At 36.7% G+C, this 15,328-nt stretch overlaps 2 protein-coding genes across 4 annotated transcripts in view; one reads left to right on the top strand and one right to left on the bottom strand.

The window, feature by feature from the left end:
• The window catches only part of LOC119083231 (zinc finger protein 271-like), a 700,255-nt gene extending 692,759 nt beyond the window's left edge, over positions 1–7,496 (top strand). The window contains exons 29-37 of the mRNA XM_037192892.1: positions 67–150; positions 214–297; positions 365–448; positions 516–599; positions 667–750; positions 6,784–6,867; positions 6,931–7,014; positions 7,130–7,213; positions 7,272–7,496. Coding sequence (XP_037048787.1) covers positions 67–150; positions 214–297; positions 365–448; positions 516–599; positions 667–750; positions 6,784–6,867; positions 6,931–7,014; positions 7,130–7,213; positions 7,272–7,378 — 779 coding nt within the window. The 3' untranslated portion in view covers positions 7,379–7,496. The remainder of the gene's footprint in view (positions 1–66; positions 151–213; positions 298–364; positions 449–515; positions 600–666; positions 751–6,783; positions 6,868–6,930; positions 7,015–7,129; positions 7,214–7,271) is intronic.
• A 3,163-nt stretch (positions 7,497–10,659) lies between these two features.
• Positions 10,660–14,970, bottom strand: LOC119083244 (UNC93-like protein). Of its 3 annotated transcripts, XM_037192905.1 has the most exons (8): positions 14,646–14,970; positions 12,907–12,912; positions 12,498–12,767; positions 12,389–12,438; positions 11,788–12,318; positions 11,563–11,725; positions 11,226–11,493; positions 10,660–10,922 (listed from the first exon to the last, which is right to left on the bottom strand). In XM_037192905.1, exons 3-8 carry the CDS (start codon positions 12,738–12,740, stop codon positions 10,702–10,704), a joined length of 1,476 nt encoding a protein of 491 aa, XP_037048800.1. In that variant the 5' UTR covers positions 12,741–12,767; positions 12,907–12,912; positions 14,646–14,970; the 3' UTR covers positions 10,660–10,701. The 3 variants fall into 3 exon arrangements, with proteins under 3 accessions (XP_037048800.1, XP_037048799.1, XP_037048798.1); XM_037192904.1 differs by lacking the exon at positions 12,907–12,912 and having other exon boundaries at positions 14,494–14,970; XM_037192903.1 differs by lacking the exons at positions 12,907–12,912; positions 14,646–14,970 and having other exon boundaries at positions 12,498–12,891.
• Positions 14,971–15,328: the final 358 nt, after the last annotated feature.

Raw genomic sequence — 15,328 nt, 5'->3', positions numbered from 1 at the left:
ATAAATATAATTGTCGGTCTCGGGCGATAGAGAAGTTCTGCAAAGCCAAAAAAATTTGTTTCTTAGGTGAGAAGCCATTCAAATGTAAGGAATGCGATGCTGCATTCAGTCAATCAGGCAATTTGAAAACACATCAATGGATTCATTCTAGTAAGTTAAAAAATGTAAAAGACGGGCGCTGCACAAAATTTAAACTTCGAAAATTGTTTTTAGATGAGAAGCCCTACAAGTGCAAGGAATGCAACGCTGCATTCAATCATTTAGGCAGTTTCAAAGCACATCAACGTATTCATTCTAGTAAGTGCAAAAATTTGAAAGACGGGCGCTGGCTGCACAAAATTAAAATTTCGAAAATTGTTTTTAGATGAGAAACCCTACAAGTGCGAGGAATGCGATGCTGCATTCAGTCAATCAAGCAGTTTAAAAACACATCAACGAATTCATTCTAGTAAGTTAAAAAATGTACAACGCAGGCGCTGGCTGCACAAAATTTAAACTGTGGAAATTACTTTTAGATGAGAAACCCTACGAGTGCAAGGATTGCGATGCTGCTTTCAGTCAATTAGGCAGTTTGAAAGCACATGAACGGATTCATTCTCGTAAGTGGAAAAATTTAAAAGACGGACGTTGGCTCCACAAAATTTAAACTTCGAAAATTGTTTTCAGATGAGAAGCCCTACAAGTGCAAGGAATGCGCTGCCGCTTTCACTCAATTAGGCAATTTGAAAAGACATCAATGGATTCATTCCGGTAAGTGAAATACAGTTAATTTCTAAACCTTTATCATCCACGCCACTAACCTGCAAATAAGATTTCGACTCACGTAACCCAAAATCATAATTTCTTACGAGAATTTCTGCTTTAGATGAAAAGCCGTTCGCGTGCGATATTTGCAAAAAATCATTCCGACAAAAGGGTACTTTGGCGATTCATATGGATATTCACAGCGGTTAGTCTATCCAGTTTGAGAATGAAGTGGCCAAAATAAATCGAAATTTTGATTTTAGGTAAAAAGTCGCACAAGTGCAACGTATGCCAAAAGGAATTTCGCTTTCGATCTAATTTGAAGCAGCACCTCGAAGTCCACTCTAACGAGAAGCTAGCGCAGTCTCAAAAGAATTAAAGTTTGATTGTAACGATCTATTTTGGGCAATAGGTTTCAGCTTTGTGATTTGACTTGAGTTTTTGAATTTTGTACATTTTCTTATGTTAAATCGTTTTTATCATGTTTCCGATAGAATAACAATACTTTTGTCTTGCTGGGACGTTTTTTTAGGTGTGTATTTTAGGTTGTATTTCATGCCGAAGGCGAGGAATTATTCATCTTACACGCCTCAACTTCAAAAAAAAAATCCCAGTAAGACAGTACCACGGTACTTTGTTGTCTTGTGACCAGAAAAACCGGCTTGTAGCAAGACAGTAATGACACATTTTCTGGCCGCAAGTCAACAAAATAATAATAATCTGTTAGCATGGTTTAGCATAGTTTTCCAATTTATTAGTTCTCTCACACTACCAATGTCCCAATTTTCATAAAAATCACTCGGTTGAAAACATAAGAGCAATTTTGCGTCGACAATTACGCTGTACTTTGTAATCCGATTTGTAGCTTACCATGGCATTGTAAAGTAAACCAGACTGGAGCGCTTGATTTGACTAGGGGCCTGTATTATCTAGTAGCCTTTGTGTTTTGCGAATAAAATTTTTCAATTTATGTCAGTGTTCATTTGAATTAATTTTCATACAGTTTATTAGGTCTCTTATTTAACATTTTAAGAATGAACTGCACCTGCCTGGTTTATGGCGTGAGCTTAGGTTATACAATGGAAAATGCTGCAGAGTTGTCGATCTAAACAACACCTGTTGACTTGCTTTATTCTCGTTTTAAATTCTTCGTCCAGTTCGTTGGAAACGTTAATTTTACAGACCCCCAAATACTTAAAAAATATTGAACTACCTCGACGTTGTTATGTTCTGTCCAATTCACTATCCTTGGCTTCGTATGCCGTATGTAAGAATTTTGCATCGGGCATCTGTTAACATTGGTTTGGTAAGTCTTACCAAAACTGTAGTTATATTGAATGACAGTACACTGACTAAAAAGAGTTGAAAATCTTACCTGGAGCAGGTAACTTTGTCTTAAGGTAATGTACATTACCTGTCGCAGCTATATTTTTTGTATGAGACACTACAGCTATGGCAGCTATTGTAGATTACCTGGAGACATACTTACCTGCTACAGGTAAGATTTTATTTATTTTGACTAGTGTCACCGGAAAGTTTCCGTCTGATACGAGTTTTACTTGTTAAGACATTTAAAATCTTAAGATACTTTTCCAGAAACTAACCGAAAACAAATTACTGTCGGTGAAAAATAAGAAGCCACAATTTCAATCCTATTCGTTTATACTCATGCATTACCTACTAATGTTAAGTCGTTTACCTATGTATGTACCTATATCAACGTGGACATTGAATTTGGAATGAATAACATCAATTCGACTGAAATAGTTTGCAAATATGACTTCTATCATTTCTCCAACCGTAAGTTTATTGTTAGGACTTGTTAAACAGACAAGAAACCACTGGCCTGTATTTCAGTACTTCATTCTTTGCGCTCAATTTTCTGGTGAAACAACTTCACTCTGGTAAATATCCATGATATCCATGAATGGTCGTGGCAGTGAAGTTGGTGCATAAAAAATAGAGCGCTGACATTAGCAATTTTATATCATAAAGTACTAGAAATGTAATGAAATTATGCAAAAATCTTTTACGATTAAGATTGAGTTTCCCTATAGACAGACGTACTAGGTCAGTGATAAAAACCAAGGTGTTATGTCAGCAGGTACCGGACAGTTATCGCAAAAATTAGTTCGTTCTGCTATGATTCCCAAACAAAAATCTGATACAATTTCCGTTTTCATAATAAAATGCAGCGAAATGAACCAAATTTTTAACTGGTAAAATATCCGTGAAATGTGATAGCAGATATTTTTTTACAAAAACACTCACATTAGCAATTTTATGACGAATGTCAAAATTTAAACATAGCTAACGCCGACCCGTACGAAACACCTTTTCGTATCAAAAGCCTTTACTGTGAAACTCTTCATTTCTTTTACTTCATTCTCTACTGAAAAGCTATTCGCCCTTTAGAATCACTTACATTATCTTTCTTTGCCTTGTTAGCATATACAAATAAATTGCCGGAGGCAATATAGACAGCCCCGTACGAAGTCAACTTTCATAAATTCCTATTTAAACAGCTATATACCGCTATATTTACCTATATTTTCCTATAAATAAACATTTCACAGATGAATATGCTATTATATAGCTCTATATGCCTGTATATAGCTCAATATAGGTGAATGTCCATATATGGAATTCCTGAAACACCCCACACACATAACAAATTATTTCCATGTTAACAGAAACACTCTACCATTTTTCCCAATATATATCACTTTTATTAAAATCCAATATGGCCACCGGCAGCCATTTTGTTAGGAGACCGGAAATTTTACCGACGCTTTACATTCGTTAATACCTTTCAAACAAAAAAAAATTCATGAAATTCGGTCAAAATTTACTCGAGATATTGACAAAATACTCCACGTTCACTGTACGGCCGAGTAGCCAGATAAGAGCTCACTCCAAGAGACCTAGCTCACGCTCCGGAGAACATAATTTCAAAAACTTTTTTTCCCTGATTGGTACGGTCAATACCTATCTAATAAAGCTGAAACAGACGAAATATGTTGAAATGTGGCCGACCTACAAGCAAAAACTGCTTGCCGCCCTGTGCCTGTTTCACACGAAGGGGTCTAACTCACGAGTCGGTCATCCGATTTCCATAAACTTTTTTTTTGTCGATCGGTATTGTAAATACCTTTTATTTGACGTATCAGTCACAAGTGTAACGTTTGAATGTCCGGAGATATCTTCGAAAAACCGTAAAGCACTTATTGGGCCGCAGCTCGGGAAGGGTCAACCCAAAATCACTCATCTTCGAACTTAGCCTGTCTTTTGACATTACCAAACGGGAAAAAAAAGAATTTTCAAAATCAGATGCGTTTTACTCAAGCTATCGTGCAGACGGACAGACGGACAGACGGACATTTTTTTTTCACTGATTTGGCATCTCTAGACAACCACAATAGGTTTCCCCTTACTCAGGGAGTCCAATTCGACGTGTTACGGACGTATGCGTAAACGCATAAGACCCCAGTACTTCGTACGGGTCTAAAAATAGTGGAGGAAATAACGATGATTATAAATATGAAAAAAACTTACCTTTCGTCCGAATCATATTTCATTATCTCTCATCACAACAGAGTTATTGTAAAACGATAAATATCATCGTTTTTTTTTATTAATCTTGTACCTCTGGTAACACATTTGACTTGACAAGTTTGACTCATTATGGTAAATTAGCTATTTATGCAATTCAGCATCATAATGTTCCAAAAGTGCGAACTTTAGATGCATCTGTTGCATAAAACGTTGTACGAATCTCAGTGCGAGGTGTTTCAATAGCTACACGATGCGTATAGTGGCCTACACTAGCCATATGTGACAATTTAGCAAACAACAACTGCGCTTTTGTGATTTTCTTTCAATTTGCTATATTTGCGCCGCATCTCACCTTCAAGCTTTTTTCGACATTTCAAAGATCTAGATCGAGTGCAGGATGTAATAATAGTCGCTTCGCTCGGTTGACAACATCAATTCTCAACGTGCTGCACAATAGTTATTAATGCCACCGAGATATAAATGACTCTTATCTTTAGTCCGTAGGCCGAGTATGACGATACACATCGTGTGTCGAAAAAAGCATCGAGTTGCATACAAAGTTTTACTTTTCGTCACTGAGTTAAGAAATGTTTTCGCTTTTGTTGCGTTTTGACGTATTGCTTTTAGATCACCTTTTATACTCGATTCATTGGTTTTCATAATCGATTTGTTTATAACTAATTTCAATAAAGAAATGGACACTTCATCAGAGGTAAAATGTTGAGAACTGTCGAGGCACATAATAAAACTGATGTACAGGCAGTCCTAGTCCTGTCTTTTTGATACATTTTTCTTTACTTAAAAAACAGCGTATGATGGTCGATTCAACAGCTGATGTTGCCACGGAAGGTTTGCTCTGCGCTATTGTTTCTGAAATAGACCGACTGCAACCTGTACCATTTGATAACTCTACTGCCATGTTTGATAGTCTCCTTCTGAATCACAGTCGATGCGACAGTGTGTATCTCGACGAAATGTTAGCCAAATTTGGGCCGGAACTTCCTGCACTCAATGTAGGCTCAGAACTCGACGATAAGCCATCAAGTGGTAGAGACATCCGATCGCCAACAACTAATCTAAGCAGTGGGGCTAGCAGCGAAAGCAATTTTGTCGAAGAAAAGTGTGTAGAAAATAGTCCGGCCGGAAACGACCTTCAGGATAATTCGACAGTTTTAGGAGAAGAATTAGTTGCCGTGAAAACTCAATTGCAACAGCAGCAGGACATGATCTTGAAATTGCAAAAAAGTAATTCGGACTTAAAGGATCAAGTGACGCAACAACATGAAATGATTTTAGAATTACGGAAGAATAGCTCGCAGCAGCAGCAACATCAATACGAGATGATTTTAGAATTGCGAAGTCAGTTGAATACCTTGACCGAGGCTCATCGGATGAATGAGGCTTTGTTAGACGAAAGGTTACTTGCAACACAAGAAGTATGCCAAGATTATGCTTCGTTCTACGAACCATTTTCCATAATTCATTTTTGTAGGTTGATCAAGACCTGACAGCTGAAATTAGTGATAGAACGCAGATAGAAATCGCCGAAATGAACGTCTTCACGACGAATGAACGAACATTACTAAATGACTCTGGTCAAATGGGACAACTTCAAGAGTAAGGACAGGGTTCGTGTCTGTAACATTTTTAAATTTAAAATCGTCGGACTGATTGCAGAATTGAAGGCGTACAGTCGGGTGCAGAGGAATGGCATGAAGGAAGCGTGATTATGACGGGATCGAACGATATTTCACTCGATGTAGAACAGCACAATAAATCGGACAGAGTAGGGCAATCAGCCAATTCGACGCTGTCATCGGAAGAAGATAATTTGAATTTCATCCAATCAGAAGGATCAATGCGTGTGAAGCATCAGGTATCCCATTTTTGACATTAGAAATTGCCACTTCTGTGTTGGTCAAGTCCTTCCTCACTCTGGAATTAATTCAATTTTTGTTTTCTTGATGTTTGCAATTGACTCCTCTTTCCTTTACTCAATGCCCGATCATTCAAGATTCGTTCCTTACAGACTAGGAAGGGTGTTGGGAAACGAATTACGTATGACTTGGATAGCACCGAGGTGTCTCATAAAAACCGTCAGAACTCTCGTAAAAGTAAGTTTCTTTTTTAAAAACCGTTTCGCACCTTGAATCGATTAAAGTGATTGTCGTCCATTCTTTCAAAGAAATAAAAACGTTTTTCTGTGGAGAGTGTTCGAAGCGATTCAATTGGAAGTCCAATTTTACGAGACATTTAAGAGTCCACAGTGGTAAGTAGAAATAAATATAATTGTCGGTCTCGGGCGATGCAAAGCCAAAAAATTTGTTTCTTAGGTGAGAAGCCATTCCATTGTAAGGAGTGCGATTCTGCATTCAGTCAATCAAGCAGTTTAAAAACACATCAACGAATTCATTCTAGTAAGTTAAAAAATGTACAACGCAGGCGCTGGCTGCACAAAATTTAAACTTCGAAAATTGTTTTTAGATGAAAAGCCCTACAGGTGTAAGGAATGCGCTGCCGCTTTCACTCATTTATGCAATTTGAAAAGACATCAACGGATTCATTCTAGTAAGTGCAAAAATTTAAAAGACGGGCGCTGCACAAAATTTAAACTTCGAAAATTGTTTTCAGATGAAAAGCCCTACAAGTGTAAGGAATGCGCTGCCGCTTTCACTCATTTAAGCAATTTGAAAAGACATCAATGGATTCATTCCGGTAAGTCAAATACAGTTAATTTCTAAACCTTTATCATCCACGCCACTAACCTGCAAATAAAATTTCGACTCACGTAACCCAAAATCATAATTTCTTACGAGAATTTCTGCTTTAGATGAAAAGCCGTTCGCGTGCGATATTTGCAAAAAATCATTCCGACAAAAGGGTACTTTGGCGAATCATATGGATATTCACAGCGGTTAGTCTATCCAGTTTGAGAATGAAGTGGCCAAAATAAATCGAAATTTTGATTTTAGGTAAAAAGTCGCACAAGTGCAACGTATGCCAAAAGGAATTTCGCCGTCGATCTAGTTTGAAGAAGCACCTAGAAGTCCACTCTAAAGAGAAGCTAGCGCAGCCTTAAAAGAATTAAAGTTTGATTGGAACGAGCTGTTTTGGGCAATCAGAATCTGTTATGTGATATGACTATAGTTTTTGAATTTTGTACATTTTCTTATTTTCATTTAAACATGCTTAAACTACACAATCAAATTGAATTTCGTTTGTTATGTTTCCAGTAGAATAACAAAATAATTTTGTGTTACCGTTTGAGCAACGCTAGATTGAAAACATTAGATCAATTTTGCGTCGACAATTATGCTATTAAAAATTCAATGTTGCATTAGGAATGTGACATCTAGACTCTAGATTCTAAAGTGGGGTTCGAACTGTTTGGATTCGTCCTTGGCTGGGACTGACAATTTTTTTAGAAAGGAAACATCAGAAACATTTGTCTCATAACGATGTGTAACGTAAGAATAGAACCAGTAAACGTCATTCCATCAATATCTTTTAGGTCGATTTCTACGCAGTCGATCCATATCTTCTTCGGTTTCGTTCCATCAACTTTATTCATGAAAACGTTTTTTGGTCAGTCAACCGTCTTTTATCCATGACCAGCCCATCTCAGTCTTGGTGACTTAATCACGCTGACGATGTTCACCATATCCTCTAACCGTGCCATAGATTACTGTTTGTATTTTCATTTCGAAAATCTTAAAAAAAAAGTTTATTCGTCCAGTTCGTTGGCAACGGGTAGCTACAGCGTACAGACCCCGAATACTTAAAAGATTGAACTACTTCGAAGTTGTTATGTTCTGTCCAAGTCACTATCTTTCAGTTTATCACCAAGTATTTGGCTTTTTCAAGACAGCTCTCTAGCAATATCACACCGATTATTTTCAAAATTTGGAGGCCTAAAATCACTCAGTGTGCCTTGTGAATTTCATTACGTATTCCTTATATGCTAGAGAGCTGCCTTGGCTTTTTTCATCGTTGACGTTGACATTTAACCCTTTATTCCTTCACTGTGCATTTCCTCAAAGCTTTCTTTCATTTGAAATACTTCTCTTCTCATGTTTTGAAATAACAGAGTTGATAGGACGTCGCTCTGTTTAAAATCTGTTTTAGTTTTGAAGGAGTCTGAAGGTATGCCGTGTGTGAGAAGCCGTATCGGTTAGCATTGCTTTGGTAAGTGTTGATATTGAATGACAGTAGCGTTGATAGTAGATGAAGATTTTTATTTTGACGAGTGAAGGCTCAAGCTGCAAACAAACGAGTCAAAATAGCAATCACCAAAGCAGTACGTTATATTAGTATACTTTACGTGTTACGGCATGTTTCATTTTCATTTACATTGCCTAATCACGTAAAGCATTGTACTTACGAGGTTCCAAGTTGTGTATTTGACAAGTGGGGAATACAGTCCTCCCCTTCGGGTCGGGCTGTAACACCCCACTTATCAAATACACAACTTGGAACCTCGGAAGTAATATACTATTACATGCTTATGCACGGTAAAGTGCACTTTACATCACTGCTTGTGACAGGGAAAATGCACTTACCGTCCACAAACATGTAAAATGTTTAGGCACGTGTTATTACTCCACTCGCTTACGGCTCGTTCCGCAAACCTCACACTTGCCTAAACAAATATTTACAAACAGTGACGTAACATACTATTACATTCTTAATCACGTAGAGCCAATGACGTACAGCACAGTACGTACGTGGTTCCAAATTTTTATTTTGTCGAGTGGCGACTTTACAGGCCGACTCGAAGGGTATTCTCACTCATCAAAATGAAAATTTGGAACCACCGACGAAATGTTCTATTACAAGTTGCAAATGTTTGGTCATTTTGTCCACATAGCTTGTCGGTTTTTATAATCGTCACAACAGTGGGAGTACTTTACAACAAAATAAACAAAAGGTACACGACATTAGATTCCCTATATTACCACATTGTCGCTTTAGTGTCACAATGGGACCGTAAACATAAAGTCTATAAATTTAATGCTGATCCCAAAGCTAAACGCATGTAATGTAGCATAATAAAGGAGGAATTACCTACTGGTAAATGGTATTCCATTGTTCTGTTGTACCTGCGTTACTGTTAATGGTACAAATTATTTTTCGGTTAAAGAATTTGGAATTTAGGGATATTGTTCAAAAAAGTCAGATATAACGTTCATTAGGTCGGCGTGTTAATTATATGGATTCGAACTCATTATAAGTTCAACATTCGTGTGAATATCATCCGTAAATACATTTGGTGTGTAAGTAGTGCAGACATTAAACATTTTATTTGTCCGAGGATCCATTTAGAATAATTTTATGAAATTTGTGCGCACAAATTTGAATTTAAGACAAAACTTTATCCATAGAACAATGAACAAATCCTTTGAGAATTACTAGCTCACATAGTTTACTACTTCTTATATACTTTAATTGTAGTGTATATTCATACCAGTCTCCGGCAGAAATGGTGGATAAAGTATGAGCTCCAGCCAGGAAATTGTTGGGTCAAAAGAAGTAGCAGATCTAACATACAACGACATTTGAGTGAATTTAAGTAGATTTGTTTTATAGTTCTAAATAAAAAATTTTATAGTTCTCCACTGTCATACGCTATTTTCTGCGAAAATAAGAAAATTTCGGTGTTAACATCACACTTCAAGCATGAATGGTACTCTAAATAGAAAAGCGGATCTGGACAGAGTATTAAACTCGTTCAAAATGGTCCTCTATTTGGCAGCTGTCGCAATAAGCACTTTTGCTTGAAGTGCATTGGTGTTAAGCATTAACCGACATTCATACAGAAATTGGTTACACACATGCTGTTCTTGCTACGTACAAGCTACTTTAGAAACATGTACCGTACGCCATGCCATTACGAAACTTTAATGTAGAAATCCTCTGAACTGAAGGCACAAAGAAAACAAACTAGCAACAACATGCAAAATGACGACAAAATTTCCCTCACGTTTTCTAAAATATTCACAAAGAAGCTTATGTGGTTCTTAAGATTAGTGTAGGGTGTAGTAGTTGCGGATGATCCATTTTAGTTTGTCTCTTTGAAAATGTTTAAGCTCACTCTGTTCCGTATTATACCTGAGATTTTCGTATTATAAACAAAAAGTATAAAATATATGGAAGTGAACGTTAAGGCGAAATAAAAGTTATTTCTGTTGCAATGTGTGTCAGAATCAGCAACATAGATTTATGAGAGAGATTTATGCAAATATCTGACTCACAATTTGTAAGTTGTGCTGAGAGAGTACTAAATTATCAACGACTACTTAATAGGGGGTTGTTTTAAAAAGTGAGGTTGCTGCAATTAATTAAGTAAAACAATCGTTGTTGAAATATTGAATGATTGAAAACATTTATTCGATAAATCGACCATCAAGGAGCATCCTTGCGTTTTTTTCGTCGATTTTCTAAGAATTCTACTGCAAAATATCCCGCCATTCCGGCCAAAATTACACCAAGTAAAATGTAGAGCTTCACATTTACACATAAAACATTCGAAAATATGTAAGCTAGAATGAAGCCCAATGATTCCCATAGCCTGTAATTGCTGAATGACGGTTCCTCATCTTGTGGAAACAGAACTCCATACAGTGCTGTGTATAGCCGAAAGATATTGAAAATGTAGACAAAACTGAGTTGCAGATAGAGGCAGTGGAATTTCAGCATGAATGTGTCTCACCTGTTTTCCAGATGATCTACACAAAAAGTCCAAACTGTTTATACGTTTTCAATAAAGGTATAAAGATAACGTATAAAGGTTTCACTACCGCCACGCACTTGCGTGTAACACCTTGAACCGTATAAACAGTTTTGGTTGCATGTTTGGATCATCTAAAGCAAATTCATGCTGAAAATTCACTGCATCTAACTGTATACAAATTTATGTGTAAACTGACCATTGATTTGCGTCTGCCAGATTGAATCTGCGAGTCCCCATAAACCGGCTACGACAAAAAACATGATCGGAGCGTCTGCACTTGGTTTCCACGTAAACATGACAATTATAGTGGTAATGTTCACAATAGCTCCGAAAGTAAGAATTACGATGCGTCCCGTGTATCGTACGATCGGCGCACAGCAAACCGATCCAATTGCGTCCACCACTCCGTAACAAATCAGAACATAACCGATTTTCTCTATGCCCCACGCACAATTCACGTAACCCTTGGAAGTAAATGAAAATTAAAATTTTCACAAACTTCGATTGGGCCAAAATCCACGCAATATACTCACGGCGGTATATTCAGCACCGAAAAATCCTTGTTCCATTCCGGACCAAACTGTTAGTGGAATCATCAACATTTGAATCGGTTTCTTCATGTGCTTAAATGTGGCAATAAACAATTGATTCCCGGCTAGTTTAGAGGAGCTGCCAGATCGTTCCTTTTCACCATATCTGCGTCAAAATGTGTAGTCTAGTATTGCTTCAGAAATCTGCGCAATTAAGTGCGCAATTACCTTGTGAGTGGATCCAGGAAAATAGCAAGAATTACAGCGGCTGTCAACGAGCATGCTAAATAAATTCCAGCTAATGTGTATCTCGTTGAGTCCCGAATCGTATCAGTGACATTTTCAGCAGCATTGCAAAATTTCGTGTCTGGACAATAATTAACTCCACATATTTTATCCACGTCATTTGTACACTTTCTAGCATCTTGAGCCAACACCGCCGAAGAAATTAAGTTTCCCCATATCGACGATGATTGAAAGAACAGAAAAAATATCCCGAAAAACCGAACTATCACTACCTCTGCATCCTTCCTTCCAGTCAATTGGCTGTACTGATGTCCAATGTGCGATAAAATCATACACTTTGCCGACCACAGTGGGGCCGCACCCAACCCAACGACAACCGCGAAGGGAATCAATGTACCGTAGCTCGGCTTAAATTGGGCAGCAATGTATGTTGAATACGTGAAAACGGACAATACGAGAGTCCATTTTGCAGTCAATTTTCGAATTAAAAATGTTGGCAGGAACATGCTTGATCTGTGTTACGGTGAACCACAATTTTTAAACTGAGCTTACATTGTGAGAATGTGGCAATATTGTTACTTACACAATCATGCTTCCATAGATGACACTTAATGAGTATGTTCCCAGTCCACCCTCAAAGGTAAAGAAATTTTAATTTATTCGACAAGCCAGGTCAAGCAACATTGACTTACTGTATTCAACGAACTCTGTAAACTGGCCATACTTTGAAATGCGGTGAAAAGAAAGGTAAAAGAGAAGCTGATCAATAAGACGTTCTTCAGCATTCTCCTACCCTCTTTCGGTCCATAATTTATATTTGGCGTAATTGGAGGTAGATCATTTATGGTTGGATCTTCAGCACCTTTAGTTTTCCGGTCGTCATTGTTTTCTTCATACGCGAGGTTTATTTCACCAAAGTTATCCATGTTGTTCATAAATTGTTATAGTTGAAATCGTTAAGACTGTATGCGGCGGATACAGAAGCACTCAATGGACAAAGAGAATGAAAGGTAAGACTTTAAAAGTTTTGCTTCCGTTTTTTTTTCACTGCCTGGTCATGTTATGCGTCCATCATTATATTAGTATATTTTACACTTAAACCAATAACTAAAAATCGTTGTTATAAATGTAATTCATATAAAAGTGTTCGTGTACCCGTACCCGATGAATTCAAAAAAAAAAATTAAATGTTTCAACGGAAAACGGTGTATTTGGAACAAGTTAATTATACTGTCTGAGAACGAATTGGTTACCTACTAATCTAATAGTATAAGCGTAAGGTACGGTGTCATTGATTGTATATTTATGAGTTTATTAATATCACACTTTTAGATTGTCTAAAATTCATAAATTTTTTATGTTTATAATTTCGACTATTCCATTCCAATAAAAAGAAAACGCGCAGATAATTTTGATTTGTAAGTACTAAAACCAATAATTTGCCGTAATCTTTGTCATAAATTAGAACCGGCATCTACACTGAAAAAATTTGGAATTTTTGTGGAATAAATCATCAAGTACCGGTACTTTCACACGTAACCTCACTTAAGTTTCGTTAAATGTTTCGTTCATTTATTTGTTTGAATTTTTTCACCGTGAATCGTACTTCTTAAGCTCAAAACACACTATAGGCATCGAAAAAGTGTTTCGATCAAAATTCTCTTTGATACAGTTTCGTTAAGTATCAAAAAACAAAGAAAATTTTGGTCGAAACCCTAGTGTGTTTTGAGCTTTATCGTGGATGGCATTTTAAACGTCCTTGAAGATGATCTATACGCTTTCGTGCCGTCGTAAAGAATTATTCCTTTCTTCCTAACGACCTAACATTTGCTGTAGAAAAACTCTGTTGGCCTGTTGAGGTATTACAAGTTTTTAATACATTATCTAGTGAAGACTTCATTCCTATATCTGACGACTTTAACAAGAACTCAATTTTTCTTTTTGCAAGAACTCAGAATATTAAAGTCGTAAAGGGGGCTCAAGGGTGAAACAACACGAACAATTTTGAGTTGCTGAGTTCTAAAATTATGCGTTTTCCGTTAACAGTATTCCAAGTCTCGATTTTATACTCGATTATAATGAGTATTATACACAGCACTGCTTCGAGCATGAACGTAGAGAATAATTCGGAGGCTGATGAAATCACAGTAGGCACTGCGTTTCTTTTGTACAGATGAATGACTTTTTTCGTTGAATGAGTTAAAACAATGCTAAGCTGTAGCTCCTATAACTAAAGCCTCCAAATTTGACACTTGTCAATTCAGTGTTCATGCTAGGAGCTGTGTGGTGTGGTATATGCCATATATCGAGTACAAATCGTATAAATGACAGCGGAGGTCAACAAAAACACACAAAAACGAGACCTTTCATTTTTCTTCCGAGTAGATTGTGGAAATTGTTGTCGTCACTACCGCAAAAATTAGAGATGGCACTGCCTTCGAGTCGGTCTTTTGAGATACGAAATTTAAAAATCAAAATCATTTTTTAGGAAATTAAATTTGAAAAGTACAGTTTTCGAGGTCCTAAGGTCCAGATTCAACCAGACAACGAATTTTGTCACTTCCGGTTTGGTAGTTGGCAGAATCTGATCCAACGATTACGTTTCTTAGGAAGGCAAGCACTAAGTTCAACAACACGATAATGACTAGACCTCGCGACTCCAAATAATATATTTTTCTGTGTATAGACTGATTACGTGATTAAAAGGCCAACAATTACGGCAACCAATTCTCAGAACTGTCATAAACATCCTCTCTCAAACCACGAAAATATTTACAATTCCAACACAATCGCTGGCTGTGTATAAAGTCAATTCAGGTTGATGATAAGCCATTATGTACACATTATCTTTCACAATTGCGTTTCATTAATGCATTGGATTTATTTTTAAACATATGCGAAATGGTTAATTGATTTTTGTGAATGGTCTTAACACTCGAGTTCCATCTTCATTAATCATTTGCTGATATCATCTGCCTTTATCGAAAATAAAAGTTATGTAATGTCCGTTTGTTACAGTTTTCTGCGGAAACCGATATATTGAACACAAAACACACCTCTAACGTTTTGATTAGATCAAAGACTTCACCAAGATGATACGCGATACTGATGATACTAGCCGAAATTTTATTGATCTCGTGCTATTAAAACGTATTCGTTACTGCTGTATTATCATAACAAGTGAAATTAGACAGCATTGTTCGATATACATCGATACTATTTCGTTAAATTGTAATTAAAAAAAACTCAGGTGTTGACCTTGAATACACGTTCAGTGCAGGCGGTTTTATATTCACAATTTGTTGATAGTGTACATGAAACGATTATACCACAAACATAAATATTGTCGTAACACTCATGTTCACATGTTTTATCAACTCACAATTCTACAAAAATTCACCTTAAATATTTAATTTTTCAGTGTAAATTTGAATTGTATGTTTAATAGTTTCAAAGATCTTTCATTAATAATACAGACATACATGTATGACACAAGTTAGTAAATTGGTTATTCGTTTACCGA

The sequence above is a fragment of the Bradysia coprophila genome, unplaced genomic scaffold (genome assembly GCF_014529535.1).
Source record: "Bradysia coprophila strain Holo2 unplaced genomic scaffold, BU_Bcop_v1 contig_583, whole genome shotgun sequence".
NCBI lineage: Eukaryota > Metazoa > Arthropoda > Insecta > Diptera > Sciaridae > Bradysia > Bradysia coprophila.
This window is presented reverse-complemented; position numbering and strand designations above follow the sequence as displayed.